General features: G+C 46.6%; 1 protein-coding gene across 4 annotated transcripts in view; it reads right to left on the bottom strand.

The window, feature by feature from the left end:
• The window catches only part of MOV10L1 (Mov10 like RISC complex RNA helicase 1), a 546,310-nt gene that overhangs the window by 411,693 nt on the left and 114,594 nt on the right, over nucleotides 1–20,023 (bottom strand). For all 4 annotated transcript variants that reach the window (XM_029617025.1, XM_029617022.1, XM_029617023.1 and 1 more), the window contains exon 7: nucleotides 2,280–2,879. In XM_029617025.1, the coding sequence (XP_029472885.1) occupies nucleotides 2,280–2,879 (600 nt within the window). The remainder of the gene's footprint in view (nucleotides 1–2,279; nucleotides 2,880–20,023) is intronic.

Raw genomic sequence — 20,023 nt, 5'->3', positions numbered from 1 at the left:
ACGTCTGAACGTGCAGGTGCTCCTCCTCCTTCCTGCCTGTGCAGCCCCGGAAGAAAAATGTTGCTGGAGCCGTGTGGGCAGGAAGGAGGAGGAGCATCAGCCACGTGCAGAAGAGGAGCAGCGTTGTTGCAGCGGGTTGAGAAGAGGAGGAGGCCCGGTAGCAGGGCCGCCACTTCGGATCGGCCCGCTGCAGAGCCCATCCTGCAGTGACCCATGAAGAGGAGGTCTAGAGGTAAGAGAGAGGCTGAGGGCCCATACAGTGTCTGTATGAGATGAGTTGAGAGACAGCATGTGACAGAGAGAGCCTGTGTGTATGAGAGACAGCATGTGGGAGTGAGAGCCTGTGTGTATGAATGATTGTATGAGAGAGCATGCGACAGCGAGAGCCTGTGCTTGAGCAAGACAGCATGTGGGAGTGAGAGAGAGCCTGGGTGTGTGAGAGAGAGAAAAAGCATGTGAGAATGAGAACCTGACTGTGTGTTTGAGGGAAGAAGATAGATGGAGAGAAAAGAAATAGAAAAAAAGACAATATGAAAGGAATTGGCAAAAAAATAAGAAAGGGAAGGTGGAACAAAAAAGCCTGTGACAGGAAAATTAGTTCTTACCTGTTAATTTTCGTTCCTGTAGTACCACGGATCAGTCCAGGCTGTGGGTTTAGCCTCCTTTCCAGCAGATGGAGAAAGACTAAAACTGAAAGGATATCCTATATGAGGAGAGAACTATCCTGTAACCCTTCAGTATAACCATTGTCAAAGCAGAAAATAACAAAACCAGAATAGGATCAAGCAAGTAACCATAAAGCTCAATGGAGCAACTGTAGAACAATGTAAGGAACATGAAATAACTATATGCTCTTGCATATACTTGGAATTTAAACGACCAAGGCTTCTGGTGTAATTGCTCAGTATTCTTGCACAAAGAATACTCAGTATTCTTGCACAAGCTTCGAGAGGACAGAAAGAAAGACAGACAGGGAAGGGCGTCTGGACTGATCCGTGGTACTACAGGAGCGAAAATTAACAGGTAAGAACTACCGTATTTTTCGCTCCATAAGACGCACTTTTTTTCCCCCAAAAGTGGGGGGAAAATGTATGTGCGTCTTATGGAGCGAATATAAAAAAAACAAACAAAAATCTAACAACCCCCCCCCTCCCGACTCCCCCAAGACCTGCCGACTTAGTTTACCGCAACCCCCCACCCTCCTGACCCCCCCAAGACCTGCCAAACGTCCCTGGTGGTCCAGCGGGGGTCCAGGAGCGGTCCGGGAACGATCTCCTGGGAGTGGGCCGTCGGCCCTTTGCCCTCACTATGTCACTGAGACCGACCAATAACAGCTTTTTAAAATTACACAGAAGACCCTTTGGACTTTTTTATTAACACCAAATATTCAAAAGCTGTGTTCATCCCATCAAGCTGGTAAATTGAACAACACAATAACTTTTATTATTGTTACTCATAAATTATAACAATAACTTTAATCTTGTAATATTATATATTTTTAAAATAAAAAAGGTTTTCACAAGATAGGTTGTGTCGTGAAACATTTTATTATGTATATATTTAAGGAAACATACATAAATTGTCAAAATACATTTCATTTGTTTAACCTTTAACCTCTGGTTTGCTAGTAGACTGAATTACTGTGTCACGAAATTATGTTTGTCTAAAACGTTTGTCAACAACATGAAAAGTTTGGAAAGCTCTGGTCTAGGGACTAGCCATGAGAAAAGGTGAAAGCAGGGCTGATGGATATTACCACTGCTCCTCTATCCTCCCTCAATCTGCTTTTGTTTCCCACCAGCTGTCATCCACCTTTGGCCTGAAGCCCAAAAGAAAATATTGCTGCTAACCCTGGAAAGAGGGATATTTGGAGGTAAAACTGTTTGATGGGAACGATCAGATGCAGGAAGTGTTTGAGGGTTGGATCAGGTAGAGAAGGTAAATGACATAAGATAAACCAGGGGGGATGTAAGAGGAGCTGGGGAGTGTGCTAGAGGAGTTGAAAGGGAGGATGTGCAGCTGGGAAGTGAGAGGGGATGACAGAATCAGCTGGAGATTACAATAAGGACTGGGGGATGCAAAAAGGGCTGGAACTGGTATGAGAGGGAATGGGTTTGGCAAGTGAGAAGAGCTGGGGATGTAATAGGATTAGCTGGAGTAGTATAGATTAGGAGAGGGGGCACACTATAGGGAATGAAATTAAAAGAGGTAGTCCTCTGGAGAGGGTGAAGGTTGAGAGAGGAGATCAATAGAAACAAATGGCATGCATGGGCACTTACTTGGCTTCACAGGTGATCACGATGGTTACCTCCCTACCAGGTAGGATTGGTATCGTCTCATCAGCCTCAGCAGCTGCAGACTGGATTGCCACAATATGGGTATCAGCTCTCATGCCACTTTCTTCATGCATATTGCCACTCTCCCCTCCGATGCAATTTTTACTTCCTTCTGAGTGCCTGTCTACCAGAATACCTCTTCCAGTGAGGGACAAGCAGGGCTTGCTTGAAAGTGCGACTTGTGACATGCTAGCCTCCAATTGTGCTGGATCGCACGGACCAGGGCCAATGACAGCTGCAGCATTCTGGCCAGCTAAGGCAGGAGCAGACAAGGAACTGTAATCTGCACAGAGCACTGTGCTGGGAAAGCATCTGCTATAGGCCATGAGTATACCACGGAACACCTGATGTCCAGTGTATTGGCCAGGAAAGCCCAGGGTGCCAGGTCTGCTCGAAGACAAATTGACTGTCAATGCTGCAGGCTCAGAGGCTGAAGGTGGACGCCTTTGGTCTTGGTGAAACATTTCAAACTTGAAAGGGCTCTCCTTCTCCCAGCCGGCCAGTTTACAGCAGATTAACAAATGTGGTGATTTTCCTCTGTTCCTACGACAAACAGCATCAAATTAAAAAACAAAACAAAAAAAAAAAAGACTGATGTTTTAACTCTTGTGCATAAGGAGTTAAGGAAAAATGGATATAAAACGGCCAGTATCGAAGACACTTATTCAGGACAGGACGTTTATCAGTTTAGAACAGGGCTACAGCTATAAAAATCCTGGGTACGTAAAATTCAGTGCATGGTGACATGCCAATCCCAAGAACAGCTGTGCTGCAGCCAGGCCGGGGAAGAGCCGCCACTGCCTAAGGCTCCCCCCTGCTGCACAGAGAAGAGGCTGAGGGAATGGAAGGAGGATAGCAAAAGCAGGGAAAAAGCAAAATTGCTTACCTTGTAATAGGTGTTATCCCAGGACAGCAGGATGTAGTCCTCACATATGGGTGACATCGGTAATGGAGCCCTATGACGGAAAACTTTCTGTCAAAGTTTCTAAAAGCTTTGACTGACACTGGCACACTGAGCATGCTATGATCCCTGCGTCCACAGGGGTCTCCCTTCAGTCTCGTTTGTAGCATTATGCGTAAGCGAAAATATAAAAGAAAATAATAAAACGTATCGGACCCAACTCCGCGGGGTGGCGGGTGGGTTCTGTGAGGACTACATCCTGCTGTCCTGGGATAACACCTATTACAAGGTAAGCAATTTTGCTTTATCCCAGGACAAGCAGGATGCTAGGTCCTCACATATGGGTGATTAGCAAGCTAGAGGCTGAGTCATTTTGTAATGAAGCAACAGTGAAGAATTGTTGGTGAAAATGAGGCAGCCGAAGATCACAGCAGGTTGGATGTAGAAGGAGTTGGGAATATATTGGAAACAAGTTCTGTAAGACAGATTGTCTAAAGGCCGAATCTTGTCGTTTTTCTTTGCCCTAGCAATAAAGAGCTGCAAAGGTGTGAAGGGAACTCCATGTTGCAGCTTTATATATGGTAATAATGGGCACTGAACGATAGTGTACTACTGATGTAGACAGCGCCGTTACTACGTGTGCTGTTATTTGCCCTTGGAGAGGAACGTTTGCTTTTTCATAACAGAATTCGATACAGACTGTTAGTCGGAGAGAGTCTGCCTTACTACCGCGACTCTTGGTTCATTTTATGTGAAAAGAAACAAAGAGTTGGTTGGATGTCCAATGGACTGCCGTGCGGTTCAGGGAAAAAGCTAGTGCACGTTGTCAGTCTAAGGTGTATAAGACTCTCTCTCCCTGGCTAGAGAGAGGTCTTGAAAAGAAAGCAGGCAAGACTATTGACTGATTAAGTGAAAATCTGTTACTACTTTTGGTAGGAATTTGGGGTGAGTGCAAAGGACTACTGTGTCATACAGGAACCTTATGTAGGGTGAGTATGTGACGAGAGGTTGCAACTCACTGACCCTCATAGCCGATGGGATGACTACTAGAAATACTTGTTTATTTAAGGTTTTTATATACCGGCATTCATGATAAAATCACATCATGCTGGTTTACATTAAAACAGTGGTGCATAGAAAGAAAAAACAAACTGAAACTGTAGTGCGGAAGAAAGCAGTTACAAAAAACAGGGATGCTTAAACTGGGAGAGGAAGGAAAAAGAAAAGGTTAATAGCATTTTAAGTATTTGTTAGGAAATAAATTTCTTGTCGCAGGGATGTATCACGCTAGATCCCATTTAATGAGCAGTGGTCGAATGGGGGGCTTAAGGTGAAGTAAGCCTCTCATAAACAGACATACTAGAGGTCACGCTGTTATTGGCGTATCCCCTATTTCCTTGTGATATGCCACTAAGGCATTTAGGTGTACTCTTACAGAGGATGTCTGGAGAACAGAATCCGAAAGGTGATATAAGTAATCTAGTACAGAAGGAGTGGGGCAAGAAAAAAGGTGAAAACCTGTTTGTGTGCACCACTTGGTAAATCTAGTCCACTAAAAGTGGTAAGGTTTACGTGTGGAAGGCTTTCATGAAGCTACGAGAACTTTAGAGACTTGTGTTGAAAGATTAAGTGGTTGCAGAATTTCAACATTCAAGCTGTCAGGGCAAGAGTTGTAAGGCTGGGATGACGCAACTTGTCCTGATTCCGAGTTACGAGAGTGGGTGCTGTGCCCAGGTGATTTGGTCTCTGATCGAGAGGTCGAGGAATATGGGAAACCATACTTGTCGAAGCCCATATAGGGCTATGAGGACTATTGTTCCTCTGTCCTGTTGTAGGTTCACGAGAGGTTTGGCTATGAAGTATGGGAAGCATACTGGTCTCGGGCAGGACGAGGGCCTGAGGAACAGTGAACTCCGTCCCGGCTCAGCATGATAAGAGTGTTGGTTATGAGAGGTAGCGGAAGAGGCACATTTAGGAGGCCCTTGATGGAAGAAAGGCGTAAATGTGAATGCAGTGAAACCATGTGTAGGTAGTAGAATCTGTGCACCATCCTGTTCGATTCGGAAGCAGAGGCAAGTTCGGTTGACCTCCGCTCTAAAAGATTTCTCTTGCTACACATGTCCAAGACCATTCGAGAGGATGGACCTATCTGGAGAAGGTCTGCTAGTGCGTTCAGTAAGTGTCTGAGAACAGTGCCCGAGGATGCATAAGTGAGCAAGGGCTAAGGATAAAGCTGTGCAGCTTCATTGCAGAGCAGCTAGGATGTTATGTATGCTTGTATGTTGGAAAGCACATTGTCCCTATGCTGTCTGTCTATATGCATAAAGAATTGTTGCAGAGGCAGTATTAGAAGGCATAAGGGTATAACTCATGGTACAAGATCCAGGAAGTTTATGCGTAACTGCTTGGAGCGGAATAGACGCATATTGGGTTGAGAAGATTTGTGGTCAAACTTTCAACTTGAAGTAAATGCGAGCATGAGCAGGAAATAGACTAGGTTATGCAGCTGTCCATGCAAGGAAAGCGTGAATGATGTTGGACTCCGTAGAGAAACAGCATTCACCGATATTGAGTCAAAGAAATACCTCAGTTGCGAAGCTGGTGCCACCAGCAGAGCTTGGAATTGTAAGATCGTTGACTCACCATGAGGCACATAGGAAGAATAGAGATAATGTACTTACTGTGTTTTGGAAACATGGTAACGAGAGATACCATTTTACCTATGCCTTCTGAAGAAAGTTGGTATTTCTGAGGTCCAGGATGGGTGGAGAGTAACTACTTTCTGTTGAAAGAAAGAATAATGTAATTAAAACTCCCCAACCCCCCTCTTCCCCTCTCTGCGCTTTGAAGCGTGTAGGGGAGCGTACCGGGAGACTGCTCTGATATCCGGCTAATTGGAAAACCGGGAGGTGTCCAACTGGAGGGGTTGATGTAATGTGGATATCAGGTATCCTCCCACAGGAGTGAGAGCGGTAAAGTCTTACCCGCATTTCTAAGTGCTGTACAAGGAGACATCGAGACCCATATCAGGCTTAGAGGTGGACTTGTAGTTGAGGCAGCATGTGCTGGATCTCATGTTTAGCAGAACAGTAAATGCACCTGGAACTTTGGTACTGAAACAGGAACCAAAAGCTAGAGCATTAATCAGTGCAGAGCCACGTTGCTGAAAAAGGGAGGAAGCCCTGAAGCAAACCCAAAGAAAAGAAAGAGAGGTTCTCCTGGTATTGTGGCTGACATAGCGATATGTTACACTAATACAGTTCTTGGAAAGTACATGACCTAGACGTTTTCTAAGCATGTGGCTAGAATTAGAGATCACATTTCAATGGGAATGCCGCAGAAGCGGGTACTTACCATCCGACGTGAACCGCCGAAGGATGAGCCGGTGAAGATTGCTGGCTCTGTGGATTTCCGGAGTCCTCTCTGAGTAGCCTGTGGATGTTAACGTCCGTCTCAACTCTGATACCTGGTATGGTGGCGCAGGTATAAAGGAGACAAGGCTGGGCGTAGCTGGCGCTTAGACCGTAATGAGCGGAGGGCCAGAACCCTGCACCGATGTCGGTGGGGTACGCCTGGGAACAGGGAGCCAATTGACAAACTCATGAACTCAACCATTGTCGCAGCAGCTCGATGTCTCTTGACGCCAGTGCAGAATTCTGCAAACCTCGATCCGGTATGCCGTTGGCAGTGGTGATGTTGCTCGGCCCGAACATCGTCCAGCATCGAGACGAATAGCCGCAATGCGTTGAATGGCGTTGGTGGCAGACGGTCACCGTGTTGGTGACGATGAATGTCACGATGCTCGACCTGGTCATTCCCCAGCGGCGAGATGTAAACCCTCGCTGTCCTGGATGGCGATCGATGATGGCTGTCAGCATGCCTACTCTGCTCCTGATATGGGGCTTAATAAGGACCCAAAGCATGGAGCACTGTGTTCAGGGGAGGGCATTGTGTGGCGGTGTTATGTCGACAATGACGGTAATCGAAAACATCACTGGTTTCGGAAAAATGATATGGGCATTGACGGAGTCAATGACCGCATCCATAAAACATAGAAGATGCCGATGGGAACGACGTGGGTGTTGAGATCATTGATGTATGGAGGCGGGCACCAACAAGCTCTGCGGTATGGCCACGGACATTGACGGCATTGATTGGATCGACTTGGGCAACAATGACTCCCATGGCATCCATGCCACGGACATGAGCAACGATGGAATCAATGTTGACATGGCTGCCATGCAGGGAATTGGCACTGGCATGGCTGCCATGCAGGGAATTGGCACTGGCATCGATGCCATGCCTGGAAAACAGCCTGGCATCGATGGAAAACAGCCTGGCACCGATGCCATGCCTGGAAAACAGCCTGGCACCGATGGAAAACAGCGTGGCACCGATGCCATGCCTGAAAAACAGCCTGGCATCGATGGAAAATAGCCTGATATCGTTGGAAAGTCTGACATCCATAATAGAAGGATGGCATAGATAGAATTGACCCCCAACAGCGATGGAAGTGCCCCAGGTAGCGGTGGCATTGACCCGATTATGGATGGAAGCGACAAGACAAGTGTTCGTCGATGGCATCCATTCTGGCAACGCTAGCACCGATACAGCTAAGGAAATAAATCAGTGCCATGTATAAACATAGATGGCATAGGGAGGATGGCATCAGGGTACTGCAGGGGGAGGGGTACCTGTGGCATATGAAACCGCAGGATGGCCTGAAGGGGGTACAGACGGTAGCGATGGGGTATTACTGCGCAAAGGTACTGAGGAAAGTAAAGGACCTGAATCTACAGGGGCCCTGGCGGCACCGGTAACCGTGGAAGTCCCTGTCCCACTAGCGCTAATAGCCAAGCAGAGTGTCACAGAGGGACACTGCAGGCTATGTGTGACTAACTGAAAAATAGGGAGAGGGAAGGCCGCAGTCGGTTGGCAGCCAGAAAGGTGACAGGAACCGACCGAAAAAATATGGCATAGTACTCACCGAACGTCGAATTAAACCAACGCGGAGGGAGACCCGTGCAGGGAAAGGTGTTTGTGAAGTAAAAATGTAAATCTTTTATGAGGAAAAAAGTGTTAGAATTTCTCACAGAGCTCCAACTGCTATGCTTACAGCAGAGCGGAAAAAAGAAGACTGAAGGGAGACCCTTATGGACGCAGGGATCATAGCATGCTGAGCATGCTCAGTGCACTCAGTGTGCCAGTGTCAGTCAAAGCTTTTAGAAACTTTGACAGGAAGTTTTCCGTCATAGGGCTTCATTACCGATGTCACCCATATGTGAGGACTAGCATCCTGCTTGTCCTGGGATAATGTGATTTAGAAAAAGCAAAAAAGATAAGTTATAAGAAAATCCTCTTCCTCACCCCACCAAAAGAACTCCAACATTTTCCCTCAAATTCCTGAAAAGTATGGGCAGGCACCCAGGTTTTCTAAATATATTTTTCCCAAACCAGACATGGCATTTATTGAACAGTGGTCCTGCAACACCTTGGAATGGAATGTTACTGTGGGAGGGAACCAGAGAACTATATGTACTGTGACGTTTATAGTTACATGAGGAGAATCAGTCTAGCTAATTACAAAGGGGAATCAGCCCTCTGGAGTCCAGAAAAGGGACATAGTACATTACATATAAGAAATTTGGTTCTTACCTGCTAATTTTTGTTCCTGTGCCACGGATCAGTCCAGACTCCTGGGTTTTGCCTCCCTGCCAGCAGATGGAGACAGAGAAAGTGTCACTGACACTGTACATAACCGAGTGTGCCACCTGCAGTCCATCAGTACTGACCTGTAGCCAAGCCAAGATGAAGCAACAACCATAAATTTCTAAGCAATTTTCTAAGCAAATGCTCTCCCCTCCAATGAACTGGAAGAAGATGAAGTTGCCAAAAAAGACAATGGAAAACTCGTTTCCCAAATTTAACAAATGATTAGCACTGAAAATAAACTCCTCTGCATTATATACAAAGCAACAGTATGAGCGGCGGACTCTTCCCCCCCCCCCCCCCCCTTGTAAATGGGCAGGTCTCTAGACTGATCTGTGGTACTTCAGGAACGAAAATTAGCAAGTAATAACTATTTTTCCTTTCCCTTTTCATACCCAGATTAGTCCAGACTCCTGGAATTTACCTAAGCTCCCCTTAACTCGGGTGGGACCTGGTGAGTTCCACTCGTAGAGCACACTCAAAGCACATGGAAGCTGGAGCCCCAACATCCAAGCGATAATGCCTAGCAAAAGTGAGCAATGACTTCCCAATAGCCACCCAGCATATTTCATGCAGAGACACCTATTATGACTCAGCCTAGGAAGTCGTCTGAGAACACATCAAGTGCACCCCCCTAAACCCTCTGGCAGCAGGTGCCCTTTAGAAATGTAAGTCGACTCGATCACTTCCTTCAGCCAACACACAACTGTAGCCTTAAATGCCTTACTTCCCTTCTTTGAACCATTACATAGTACAAAGAGGTGATCCAATCTACAGAAATCATAAGTGACCTTTAGATACTTCATTAATGCATGCCTCCCATCCAAAAGCCTATGCTCCCCCTTGTGAGGTGTACAGGAATCCAAATCCAGAAAAGCTGAAAGCTCCACTGTCTAAGATGGAACACCGAGACTCTCTCAGAGAAAAGAAAGCACTATGCATAAAAATACCCCTGATTCAGACATCTGTAGGAAGGGATCTTGACACGACAGAGCTTGGAGTTCCAAAATTCTCCTGACTAAACAAATAGCCACCAAAAAAACCACTTTAAGAATCAAGTCCTTAACCATAACTCTCTTTATTGGTTCAAACCGAGCCTCACACAATCCTCCAAGGACTAGATTCAGATTCCAAGACTGACAAGTGTTCTGCACCTGAGGACACAAGTTCTTAGCTTCCCAAAGGAACTGTATAACATCCGGATATGTGGACAGAGGATACCTTTGCACCTAACACCGGAGACAACCCATTGTCGCTACCTGGACTTTCAGAGTTAAAGGCCAGTCCCTTGATCAGAACCTTTCTGTAGAAAAGCCAAACTATGCCAACTCCATAGCCTGAATAGGCTGAGGCTGCAAGCCATCCACTCAGTCAACAGTAGGTCAAGTACTCAAAGATCATCCAAATTCACACATATGTTAAGGATGTAGAAGGTCACCTAGCTTGCAATAAGGTGGAAATAACCGCTTCGGAATATCCCCTCCATCTGTTGTCTCCTCTCAGAAGCATAGCTGTGAGACAGAAGTGAGCTGCCTGACCCAAAAATATTGGGCCCTAGTGGAGAAGAGTCTATCAATGTTCAAACTTCAGGAGCCCGTCTATGGCCAGGTTGATCAGATGTGGGAATCATGGTCTATGTGGCCACTCTTGAGCTACCAGGGTCACATTGCCTGGATTTTCTCTATCTGCCGTAATCCCTTGTCCACCAGAAGCCATGGAGGTAAGAAAGAAGAATCCCTTGAGTCCATGGCAGCACCAGAGCTCAGATTCCTTCTGTACCATGTTCTATTCAGCGCCTGTAAAACCGCGACGCTTGATGTTCTTTGGTCAGGATACCTCCATCTTCCATGAAAGAGACATCGCTGCCTCAGACAGCTCCCATTCCCTGGGGTCAAACTTTCTCCAACTGAGAAAATCTGCCTCAGTGTCATTCACTCCAGCGATGTAAGACACTGTCAGACATTCCAAGTGCTGGCCTGCCCAGAGAATCAACACCGAGGCCTCTCAAACCACTGCCTGATTCTTGGTTTTGCCTTGATGGTTGATATAGGTCACAGTCATCACATTATCTTATAGGATCTGTACTGGACGGTGACGTAACACCTTGGCAGACAAGCAAGTAACGCAAAATGCACTTTAGTCTCTAACAGATTGATAGACCATGAGGCCTCCTGTTTCAACCACTGGCCCTGCACCAACTGATCTTGCCACACCACCCTCCATCCAGAGAGACTCGCATTAGCAGTGACTATTATCCAACTTGGAACCTCCAACTCTGCACCGTGCTTGAGATTGGTGCGAGAAAGCCACCATGAAAGACTTCCCCGGCTTCCCCCTCTAACGGAAAAGGAAGATGAATCTCTTCCAATAACTGATTCCAGTGGGAGGAGAAGAGCCCCCTGCAGAGGGCACATATGCACAAATGTCCAATGCATTAATTCTAAGGTCGATGCCATAGAACCCAGGACATATAAATAGTCCCAGACCCTGGGCACCAAAAGCTCTGGCAGAAGCCTAATTTGACTCTGCAATTTCGACACTCTCTCTGTGAGAAACACTCTCTCAGCCAGCATGTCAAACTGATCCTCCCAGATACTCTAGAGTTTGAAAGAGGACTAAATGACTTGTTGCTAGGCTCACCACCCATCCTAGAGACTTCAAGCGCATCAGTACCTTTTAAACTGATTGTTGACAGAGGTCCTCTGAATTCGCATGAGCGAGCCAGATACGGCTGCACCAATGCACGCTCCTTTTGCAATGCGGCTGCCCCCACCACCATGGTGAAGGTACATGAAGCCGTTGCCAGTCGAAGGGAAGGGCTTGAAACCGAAAATGTTCCCTTAGGACCATGAACCTCAGGAATCTCTGGTGCTCCGGCCTGATGGCTAATTGCAGATATGCCTCTGTCAAGTGTATGCATATGGTCAGTACGAGAGACGTCAGACCTGAGAAAACGAAACTTAAAACAAGACTGATTTCCTGGAAACCAACAGAGGTGCAAAGGGCAGAACAAGGCACCCTAGTAACAAAGTAGGTACGCATGCACAAATTTACTAATTGGACAAGGGATAAGGGGCGGGTAAACGCAAACACCTGATGATTGGCTGAAGGTAACCCTTTATAACACTTTGCACAGGCAGTCGAGCACTGAGTAGGTTTGGGCTTGCACCATTTGCTTTGTAATGCCTGCTACTTCTGAAGAAATCACGCCTTTCTTCATAATAAACTTCACTCTTTGACTTTTAGAGCTGGGCTTTCTAGTCCGAGGTTTTACATATGGTGCAGTGACTCAGATCCTGGGAAGCTCTGATCAAGCCTCTACGGGAGATTCGTGTCCGATACCGGGCGAGCAGCGGCTCCCCACTGCTTCCGTCGGTCCCAGCGCTTTGGGCGTGGTTGGAGTCAGTAAGCAGCACCCACGAGTGGTGCAAACAGGGCTGTGACATGTTCTGGAGCCCGCCTTCTTTTATTGGCCTCCTCCTAGATGTCGGAAAAGGTAAGGCCCGGGATCCCTTTCTTATAAGAGGGGTCCCTATTATTCTTGTTCTTATATTTGTGTATTTAAGTATAGATTTTTCTATCAGGTTAGTTTTTCCTTACCTTTGTTTGTGTGCCTTTTCTGCTCAGTTTTCTAGATTCCGCTCACATAAGGCCCCCACCTTTTTGGAGGCAGGTCTTTGTGAATCACCGTTTGTTTCCGTGGTTCTCTTTTCCTTTAGCTTTCGGCTGTCTGTCTCGGTTTGCTTGCTCAGTGAGCGGTTTCATATTTCATGACAGGCTGCTGGGAGTTGCAGTCTTAACTTGGAGTGCGTTTGCCCCCCGTCAGAATTCTTTTGTGCCAAGCACAGTGTGTGCGTGCGCAGTGTTCTCTGGAGGCTGGAGTTTTCCCTTGGAGTAGGTTGGCCCCACCCATCGGAATTTCTTTGTGTATAGCACAGCGGGAGAGTAAGGGAGGGCTGTAGAGACCCCCCCCCCCTTACATTTCAGGCTGCCAGGAAGTTCTGCCTGCAGCATTATATGCAGTTAGTTTCCAAGTGCTTTTCTTTCAGACACAGTTTTGAGAAATCCCTTTTCTCGCTGTTTATCTAGTGGCATTCTCTGTTTCCCGCTCTCCGTTATGCTTATGAAAACAATGTGTTTATTTAAAGCTACTTTCATTTACTAATTAGATTTGATTTTATCATTAGAAGAGGACGTATTGGTTTTCCTTGTCTCAGTTCCCAAGGTGTTAATTACTGGTGTTACAGTTTACAACTCACCTGCTTGTGTGACAGTGCGGAGTGAGGGACCCTAAGGACAGGGGTCCGCTGAGGGGGACACAGAGGGACGGACAGAGAGTCAAAGCAGAAAAGGGAGACCCCATTTTAATGAATTATCAGTTTAATTTAAGGACAGAGTTCTGCGTTGAGATTAAAATCCTTTTCATTTTCTACTTCCTGCCTTTCTGAGTCAAAGTGTTGTATTTGTCACTAGTTTATTGATTACTGAACAATGTGCACTGTTTTATAAAACTGTTTTATACAGGGGTCCATTTTTAGGGTTTATGGGCAGGAGCTGCAGGCGCAACTGGCATTAGGAGCATTATCTGCTGGGAAAATGGAACCGGTGCTGCAGATTTGCAGAGCTTTATTTGATCATCACTGTAATACACAGACAGGATATCTGCTGTTTTTAGGTTTAATAAAATTCTTACCTTTCGCTTTCAAGTGTTAAGTTTTCCAGGCTCCACTCGCACAAGGCTTCGGCTTGCACCATGGCCTCCCCTAGCGACTCGCCACTCACGCGGGTTATTTCTTTTCAGATCCCGAATGAGAAGTTAATCAGAGCCTGCCACCTTAAGTGGGTCACATGGGCCGTTCACGATGACTTCCTTAGTTGGCCCTCGCATGGTTCCTTTGACCCAATGCTCCTAACTCGTTTAAAGGAATTTCTTGAAAATAAATACGCCACCACCCCCAATAAATTGAGGGACCACCAGCAGGTCCCATAGCTGGTTTGTTTTGACGAAGTCATTCACTGCCAACGCCGCTGCCGTTTCCGCGCCCAGAAGGAAGTTGGCACCGCTCGTGAGCCCTTGCCACTTCCTGATTCACTTCCTGTTTCGCTGCTTACGTCACCTACATCCCCAAACAACTCCGCCTCTAAGACGGCATCTCCCCTGTCTACGTCACCCATTTCCCCTCCCCCATATGAGTCTGATCCGTTACGCCATCCCTACGCCGATCTCCAAGCCTGCCTCCTTCAATTGGCTCTCCCGGTGCTTAGTCCAGACGCGCTGTCCCTGCCTGACACCGCAGTGGGCTTCACTCCCCTAGCTCCTGACCGTCCAAAGTCTGCCATAGTCTCCTCACCCAGGCCCCGCCCACAGCTGTTCCGATGCTCGTTCCTGACACGCCCCTTACACACCTTAACCCCACCCTTCGTGTTCGACAGTCAGCCCAGCCCCTCCCCTCCACAGCCGAGGGAGGGCTAGTTTCTGCTCAGGTAATGCTGCACTGCACCCCCATACACCCTGAGATTGACGGCGACCTTTCTTCTGAGGACTCGTTTGAATTCGAGGATTTGCCCATCATTCCCGGCCTCCGCCACCCGTTAGTCTCCGAATTGTGCCGTCGTCTGGCGGAGTGTCCTACTCCTCCTGAATATGCCGACCCAGCGGCGCTCGTCATCACAGCGCCCCTGCCTGGAGCAGAGACTCCTGCAGCGTTTGTTGCCCGAAAAGAACAGTCTTTTTAATATGTGACCAGATGACTACGAGTACAGGAGCCACCCTCAACAGTATAGCAATATGGCAAAAATTGTTTACATCCCTCGAAGAATTTGGTGAAAGAGGCGAGCGTCGCCATCACTTGGGTGAAAGGGCATCAAAAACCCACGTCATCTTGGGAAGCCTATGGCAACCACCTGGTTGACAGCGAACTTCAGGATATCAAACAACAACGACTCAACGAATTGCCCAGCCCACCTCGCATTATGGTGATGACTCGCTCCAAGACCAAGACACAGGATACCCACCCCCATGGCCCTCTACGAGAAGAGGAAGAAACTCCTCCATTGTACTTGGAGACGGACATCCCGTCACCCATTCAAATTGCCTACAAGCTCCAACAAGAAGCCACCGGAGCCGAAATAAAGGAATGGCTGTGTGCTGGAGCCACACCCATTAGTCACCCCGGCGAGGATTGTTTTTTGTATACCTACCCCTCTGGGAAACCTAGTCTACCCTTAGCGGCTGCCAGGCACATGGCCACCACCTTACATCTACCTGCTCACAGGCCCGCCACCCAACTTATGGAAGAGATTTGGTGGAATCCAAAAATTTGGACTATGTCACGAAACTGTCCAGCTGTGCCATATTTGTACTGGTAACATCCCCCCCCCAGAGGGCCCCCTGTTATCCCTGGTCACATCCCGCGTCCACAGGGACCCGGTATAGAGTGGAATTGCGACTTTACCGATATGGGGGCCAGAGAGCACTGCCTGAGGTATCTCTTGGTATGTGTGGACAGGTATTCCCATTGGATCGAGGCTTTTCCCTGCAAAAGTGAGACCAGTACTGTAATGGCGCATGTGTTGTGTCAGGAACTCATACCTGGACACGGATTTCCACACTATATCATTACCGATAACTGTACTCATTTCGCCAATAGATTGGTAGACACCATTATGCAACTGTTAGGATGCCATCACCATCGAGTAGCTGTTTATAGACCCCAGAGCAACGGCCTCAAACGGTACAATGGACTATTGAAGACTTGCTTAAGGTTACTTATGGCGCAGACATGAGGCACCTGGCTGAACCGTTTGCCATGGGCCTTACTCTATCTGCGGAATGCACCCATCACCAATTTACGATTATCCCCATTTTGGTTACACACAGGAAGGTTTATGCCTTGGGTTACCCCTAGCACCGCTATGATGGATCGCCTCCCCACATATTGGAAGAATTTGTGTGCTGCTCTAACCTATATTCATTCTTTTTCAGGATCCCCAGGTGACCAGTCAAGTGACAACGAATACTCTCCATACGTGAAAGTCGGTGATTTAGTGTGGAGAAAGAACTACACGCACAAGAATTGGAAGGATCTCATATACGTGGGACCTTTCCCCATCTCCGCTGTCACTCCAACTGCTGTTAAGTTGGGCCAAGATACTGTGTGGACTCACCTTAAAGACACGCCCACAGCCACAACTGACAGATTCAGACTGCAATACTGATACTTAAGGACACTTGCCCTCATTTGAAGAGTTGGACTAAAAATGTTTCAACAGCCCCTATTCTTTTCCTTTGATACCTGGATGTGTGTTATTCTTGTCCTGTTTATTATTTTTACTACTCCAAGTTTGCTTTTGTATTTCCAGTTTGGTATACGAGTTTTGTAACTCACGATAATGTTTATCCTTTTTTGTGTATTGCCCCTTTGGATCACTATACTCCCCGCATTTACCACTGATCCGAATTGTGACGCTTGCATTTCTGTTACAATAGACTGTACGACTAAAACTTCCACCCTGCTATACAAATCCCGTTACGAGTGTGAAGGGACGGTTACACATTGTTCTCATAATTCTACACGGTATAGTGTGTGTACCCTACAGACTACTAGTTCCTGGCTTTGACCCTACTGAAGTCCCCGCCCAACAATGGATACAAGTCTACAAAGGAGACACTCCTCAGGGTCCACTTATGGCATCTGCCCTTTTGTTCCCTACCGAAAGGCCAGTATCCCTCATTTTTTAAGTATGTACCCTGCCCGCATCCTGGGAGATGACCTATAGATGTGTTAACGATTTGGCTTGGCACCATACCTACATGCATAACCACAAGTACGTGCACCTCAAAAGATGGCCATACACTGGCTCCCCTAACTCTCACTGTGCAGAAAGTAAGGCCGACTTTTATTGTGCCTATTGGGATTGCATTGCCTTCATCACATGGGATCGTAAATGGGCCCAGTGGCCCTAACACTCATACGGGGCATGTCAAACTGCGAACTTAATACTTGTAATAAGGTAAACTTCACCCTCCTTGCACCCTCAAAATTCCTCCAAACCTGGGTAACTGTTTTTGGTATGCGAATCTACACTACAGAAACTGATCCCGGAGGTCTTTTCTACGTCCACAAGGTACTTACCCGCAGAAGCCCATTAGATCATGCCGCTATTTAAGGAATTCTATCAGCATGTTCAAGAACCTTTCCCTGTATCCCAGACCGCCTGAAACTTGTTCATTGACCTTGCGAATGCCATTACATCATCACTGAATGTTTGTGTTATGTCTGTGGTGGTACCAATATGGGAGACAACTGGCCATGGGAAGCCAAAGAATGGAATTAGTCCATATCACATAATGCTTCCTCACTTGTTCTACCCCACGGTTTGGCAAAGCCCAATGGATACTAGCCCACTCCATAATACCCACCTGGTATATCCATAGACCCTACACAGTGGACCACACCACGGCAGTAGGCAATTCATCTTGCATGTCCCAGACTACCCTTACCTTCACCTCTCCCACTACCATCACTTACACCCACTGGCCAAACTCATCCACGATTCCTAACCTAACTCTTTGGGACACTGAGCCCCTTGCCTTGATAGGGACCCACAAGGTTCCGACCACCTGGCCTGCCCCTGTGGATGGTGTTGGATATGTGGACATTATGCATACGCCTCCTTGCCGAACGATTGGTTTGGAACCTGTACTGTAGGTACCATTCGCCCCTCCTTTTTCTTAATCCCATTAAAAATGGGTCAACAACTAGGGTTGCCCCTGTATAGTACATATTCAGAACGGCACAAGAGAAAGCTTAAGATAGGTAACTGGAAGGGTGACGAATGGCCCCCAGAATGAATCGTAGATTATGACCCAGCCTCCTGGGCTCAGGATGTCTCTTGGGGTTCCAGAACTCCAATATATATATATGTTAAATCGTATTATTAGACTGCAAGCTGTTGAAATAAATTACTAATGAAACTGCAAAAGCACTGAGAATACTAGCTGCACAGCAAAAAGGTTTCCGGTACCCCATTTACCAGAACCATCTAGAGTTAGATTATATACTAGCTTCAGGAGGGGGACTATGTGGAAAGTTTAACCTCAGTAACTGTTGTCTTCAAATAGACGACAAAGGTGATGTAATTGAAGAAATTACCTGAAATGTGATGTCAATTGCTCATGTGCTGGTGCAAACCTGGAAAGGACTGGATGCCAGTGATCCATTTGGATCCCTCAGATCATGGTTCTCCGGATTAGGTTCAGGATTCAAAGCTTTGATTGGCTCTGTGTGTACAATTGCTTTACTGGGACTTGTTTGCCTCTGCTTGCCATGCCTTTGTATCTACATACAAAGATGTCGTGACCAAGTATCTGAAATGTTGATAACTCAGACCAGCGCATGGATCATGTTAAACCAAGCTGAAACCTTGAACCTGATGCTCCTGGATTCCAATGACATCAATGCGCCATTCCCCACTGCAAATAATAACTATCTGTGAAAAATGAGCACATTGGTACGAGGACGGGTAAGTCTCTAGCCACTAAGGAAGAGCCTTGGTCAGGCGGAACAACCTAAGACAGGCGATGTGCGACGCAGATAGGTGTGAAGGGTTCCTAGGAGAAACCGTTCAAAGGGGGGAATGTATGCATATGGTCAGTATGAGAGACGTCAGAACTGAGAAAACGAAACTTAAAACAGACTGATTTCCTGGAAACCAACAGCAGCGCAAAGTGCAGAACAAGGCACCCTAGTAACAAAGTAGGTACACATGCACAAATTTACTAATTGGACATGGGATAAGGGGCGGGTAAACGCAGGCACCTGTTGATTGGCTGAAGGTAACCCTATATAATGCTTTGCACAGGCAATCGAGCACTGAGTAGGTTTGGGCTTGCACCATTTGCTTTGTAATTCCTGCTACTTCTGAAGAAATCACCTTTCATAATAATAAACTTCACTGTTTGACTTTTAGAGCAGTCTTTATTGGTCTTTCTAGTCCGAGGTTTTACACTAGGCAAGAGATGCTAAGAATTCTCCCTTGCATGTCACTGCTATGATGGATCTCAGAGTTGGATCTTAAGAGTTTCCTTGCAAAAACTGAGAACGCCGAGATTGGTCAGTATGAAGGGTTTATAATGCTATGCACACTGCTGGACGAGCTGAGTAACTGGGTGTTAACACATTGTTGAGGGAACCTGTGTTACTCCCCGGGACAAATTATTTCCTCATGCTTTGTTCCAGTCCCTGTCCCTTTGTCTTTCTCTAATAAAGTTCGGTTTCAAGTTACAAACTGCCTGCAGTTTCTCTCGAATCAACATTTTGGTAGCAGAGGATGGTTTTTCATCTGCAGCTGTGATTTGATGCTCCCTGATTGAAAAGACCAGACCTCCACGGGAACTTGACCTCGGCCAGATAGGTGCGGTCCGGACGCACATCGCGAGCACTCTGATTGGAACGTCTCCTCAAGGGAAGTTGCCCAGACTCGGATAGACAGTTCGGCTGGGACTTCATCACGAGTATAATTGTTAAATCTTCGGGTTGGTTCCCTCAAAGGGGAGGGGTCCACTACAGAAGGTAAGCTGCCAGGGGTTAGCTTCACTGTTTTTTGTTTTTGTTTAAACAGGCTGTCTCAGTCACGTTGCTTGAAGCCCCACAGTCACCGTTCACTGCAACAGAGTTAAACACCAGAAGTACAGCTCGGTGTGATATTCATCCAGGTAGGAACATAACTCTCCCTTATAAGAAGGAGAGTTATCAAATTTTATTATATTTACCCCTTGGAAAATTATTATGTCTAAATTCTGGTCAGGAAAGTTAGGAGGTACAAAAGATGCTGTAGAGGTCAATTTGACAAGTCCGTTAGAACATGTTATCTCTTTGCACAAGCCAGATGAGAAATTAATTACTTTGCCATTCTAAATGGGTGGCTTGAGCTAAGTTGGACACTTCTCTCTTGTGGCCAGTAGATGGCTCCTTTGATCCACCTATGCTTTTGCAGTAGATTACTTTTTTTTTTTTTTTTTTTTTAAGAGAACAGATATAGCAAAACAAATGCAAAAAAATGTTCAGGTTCATAG

This window comes from Rhinatrema bivittatum, chromosome 9, assembly GCF_901001135.1.
Source record: "Rhinatrema bivittatum chromosome 9, aRhiBiv1.1, whole genome shotgun sequence".
Lineage (NCBI taxonomy): Eukaryota > Metazoa > Chordata > Amphibia > Gymnophiona > Rhinatrematidae > Rhinatrema > Rhinatrema bivittatum.
This window is presented reverse-complemented; position numbering and strand designations above follow the sequence as displayed.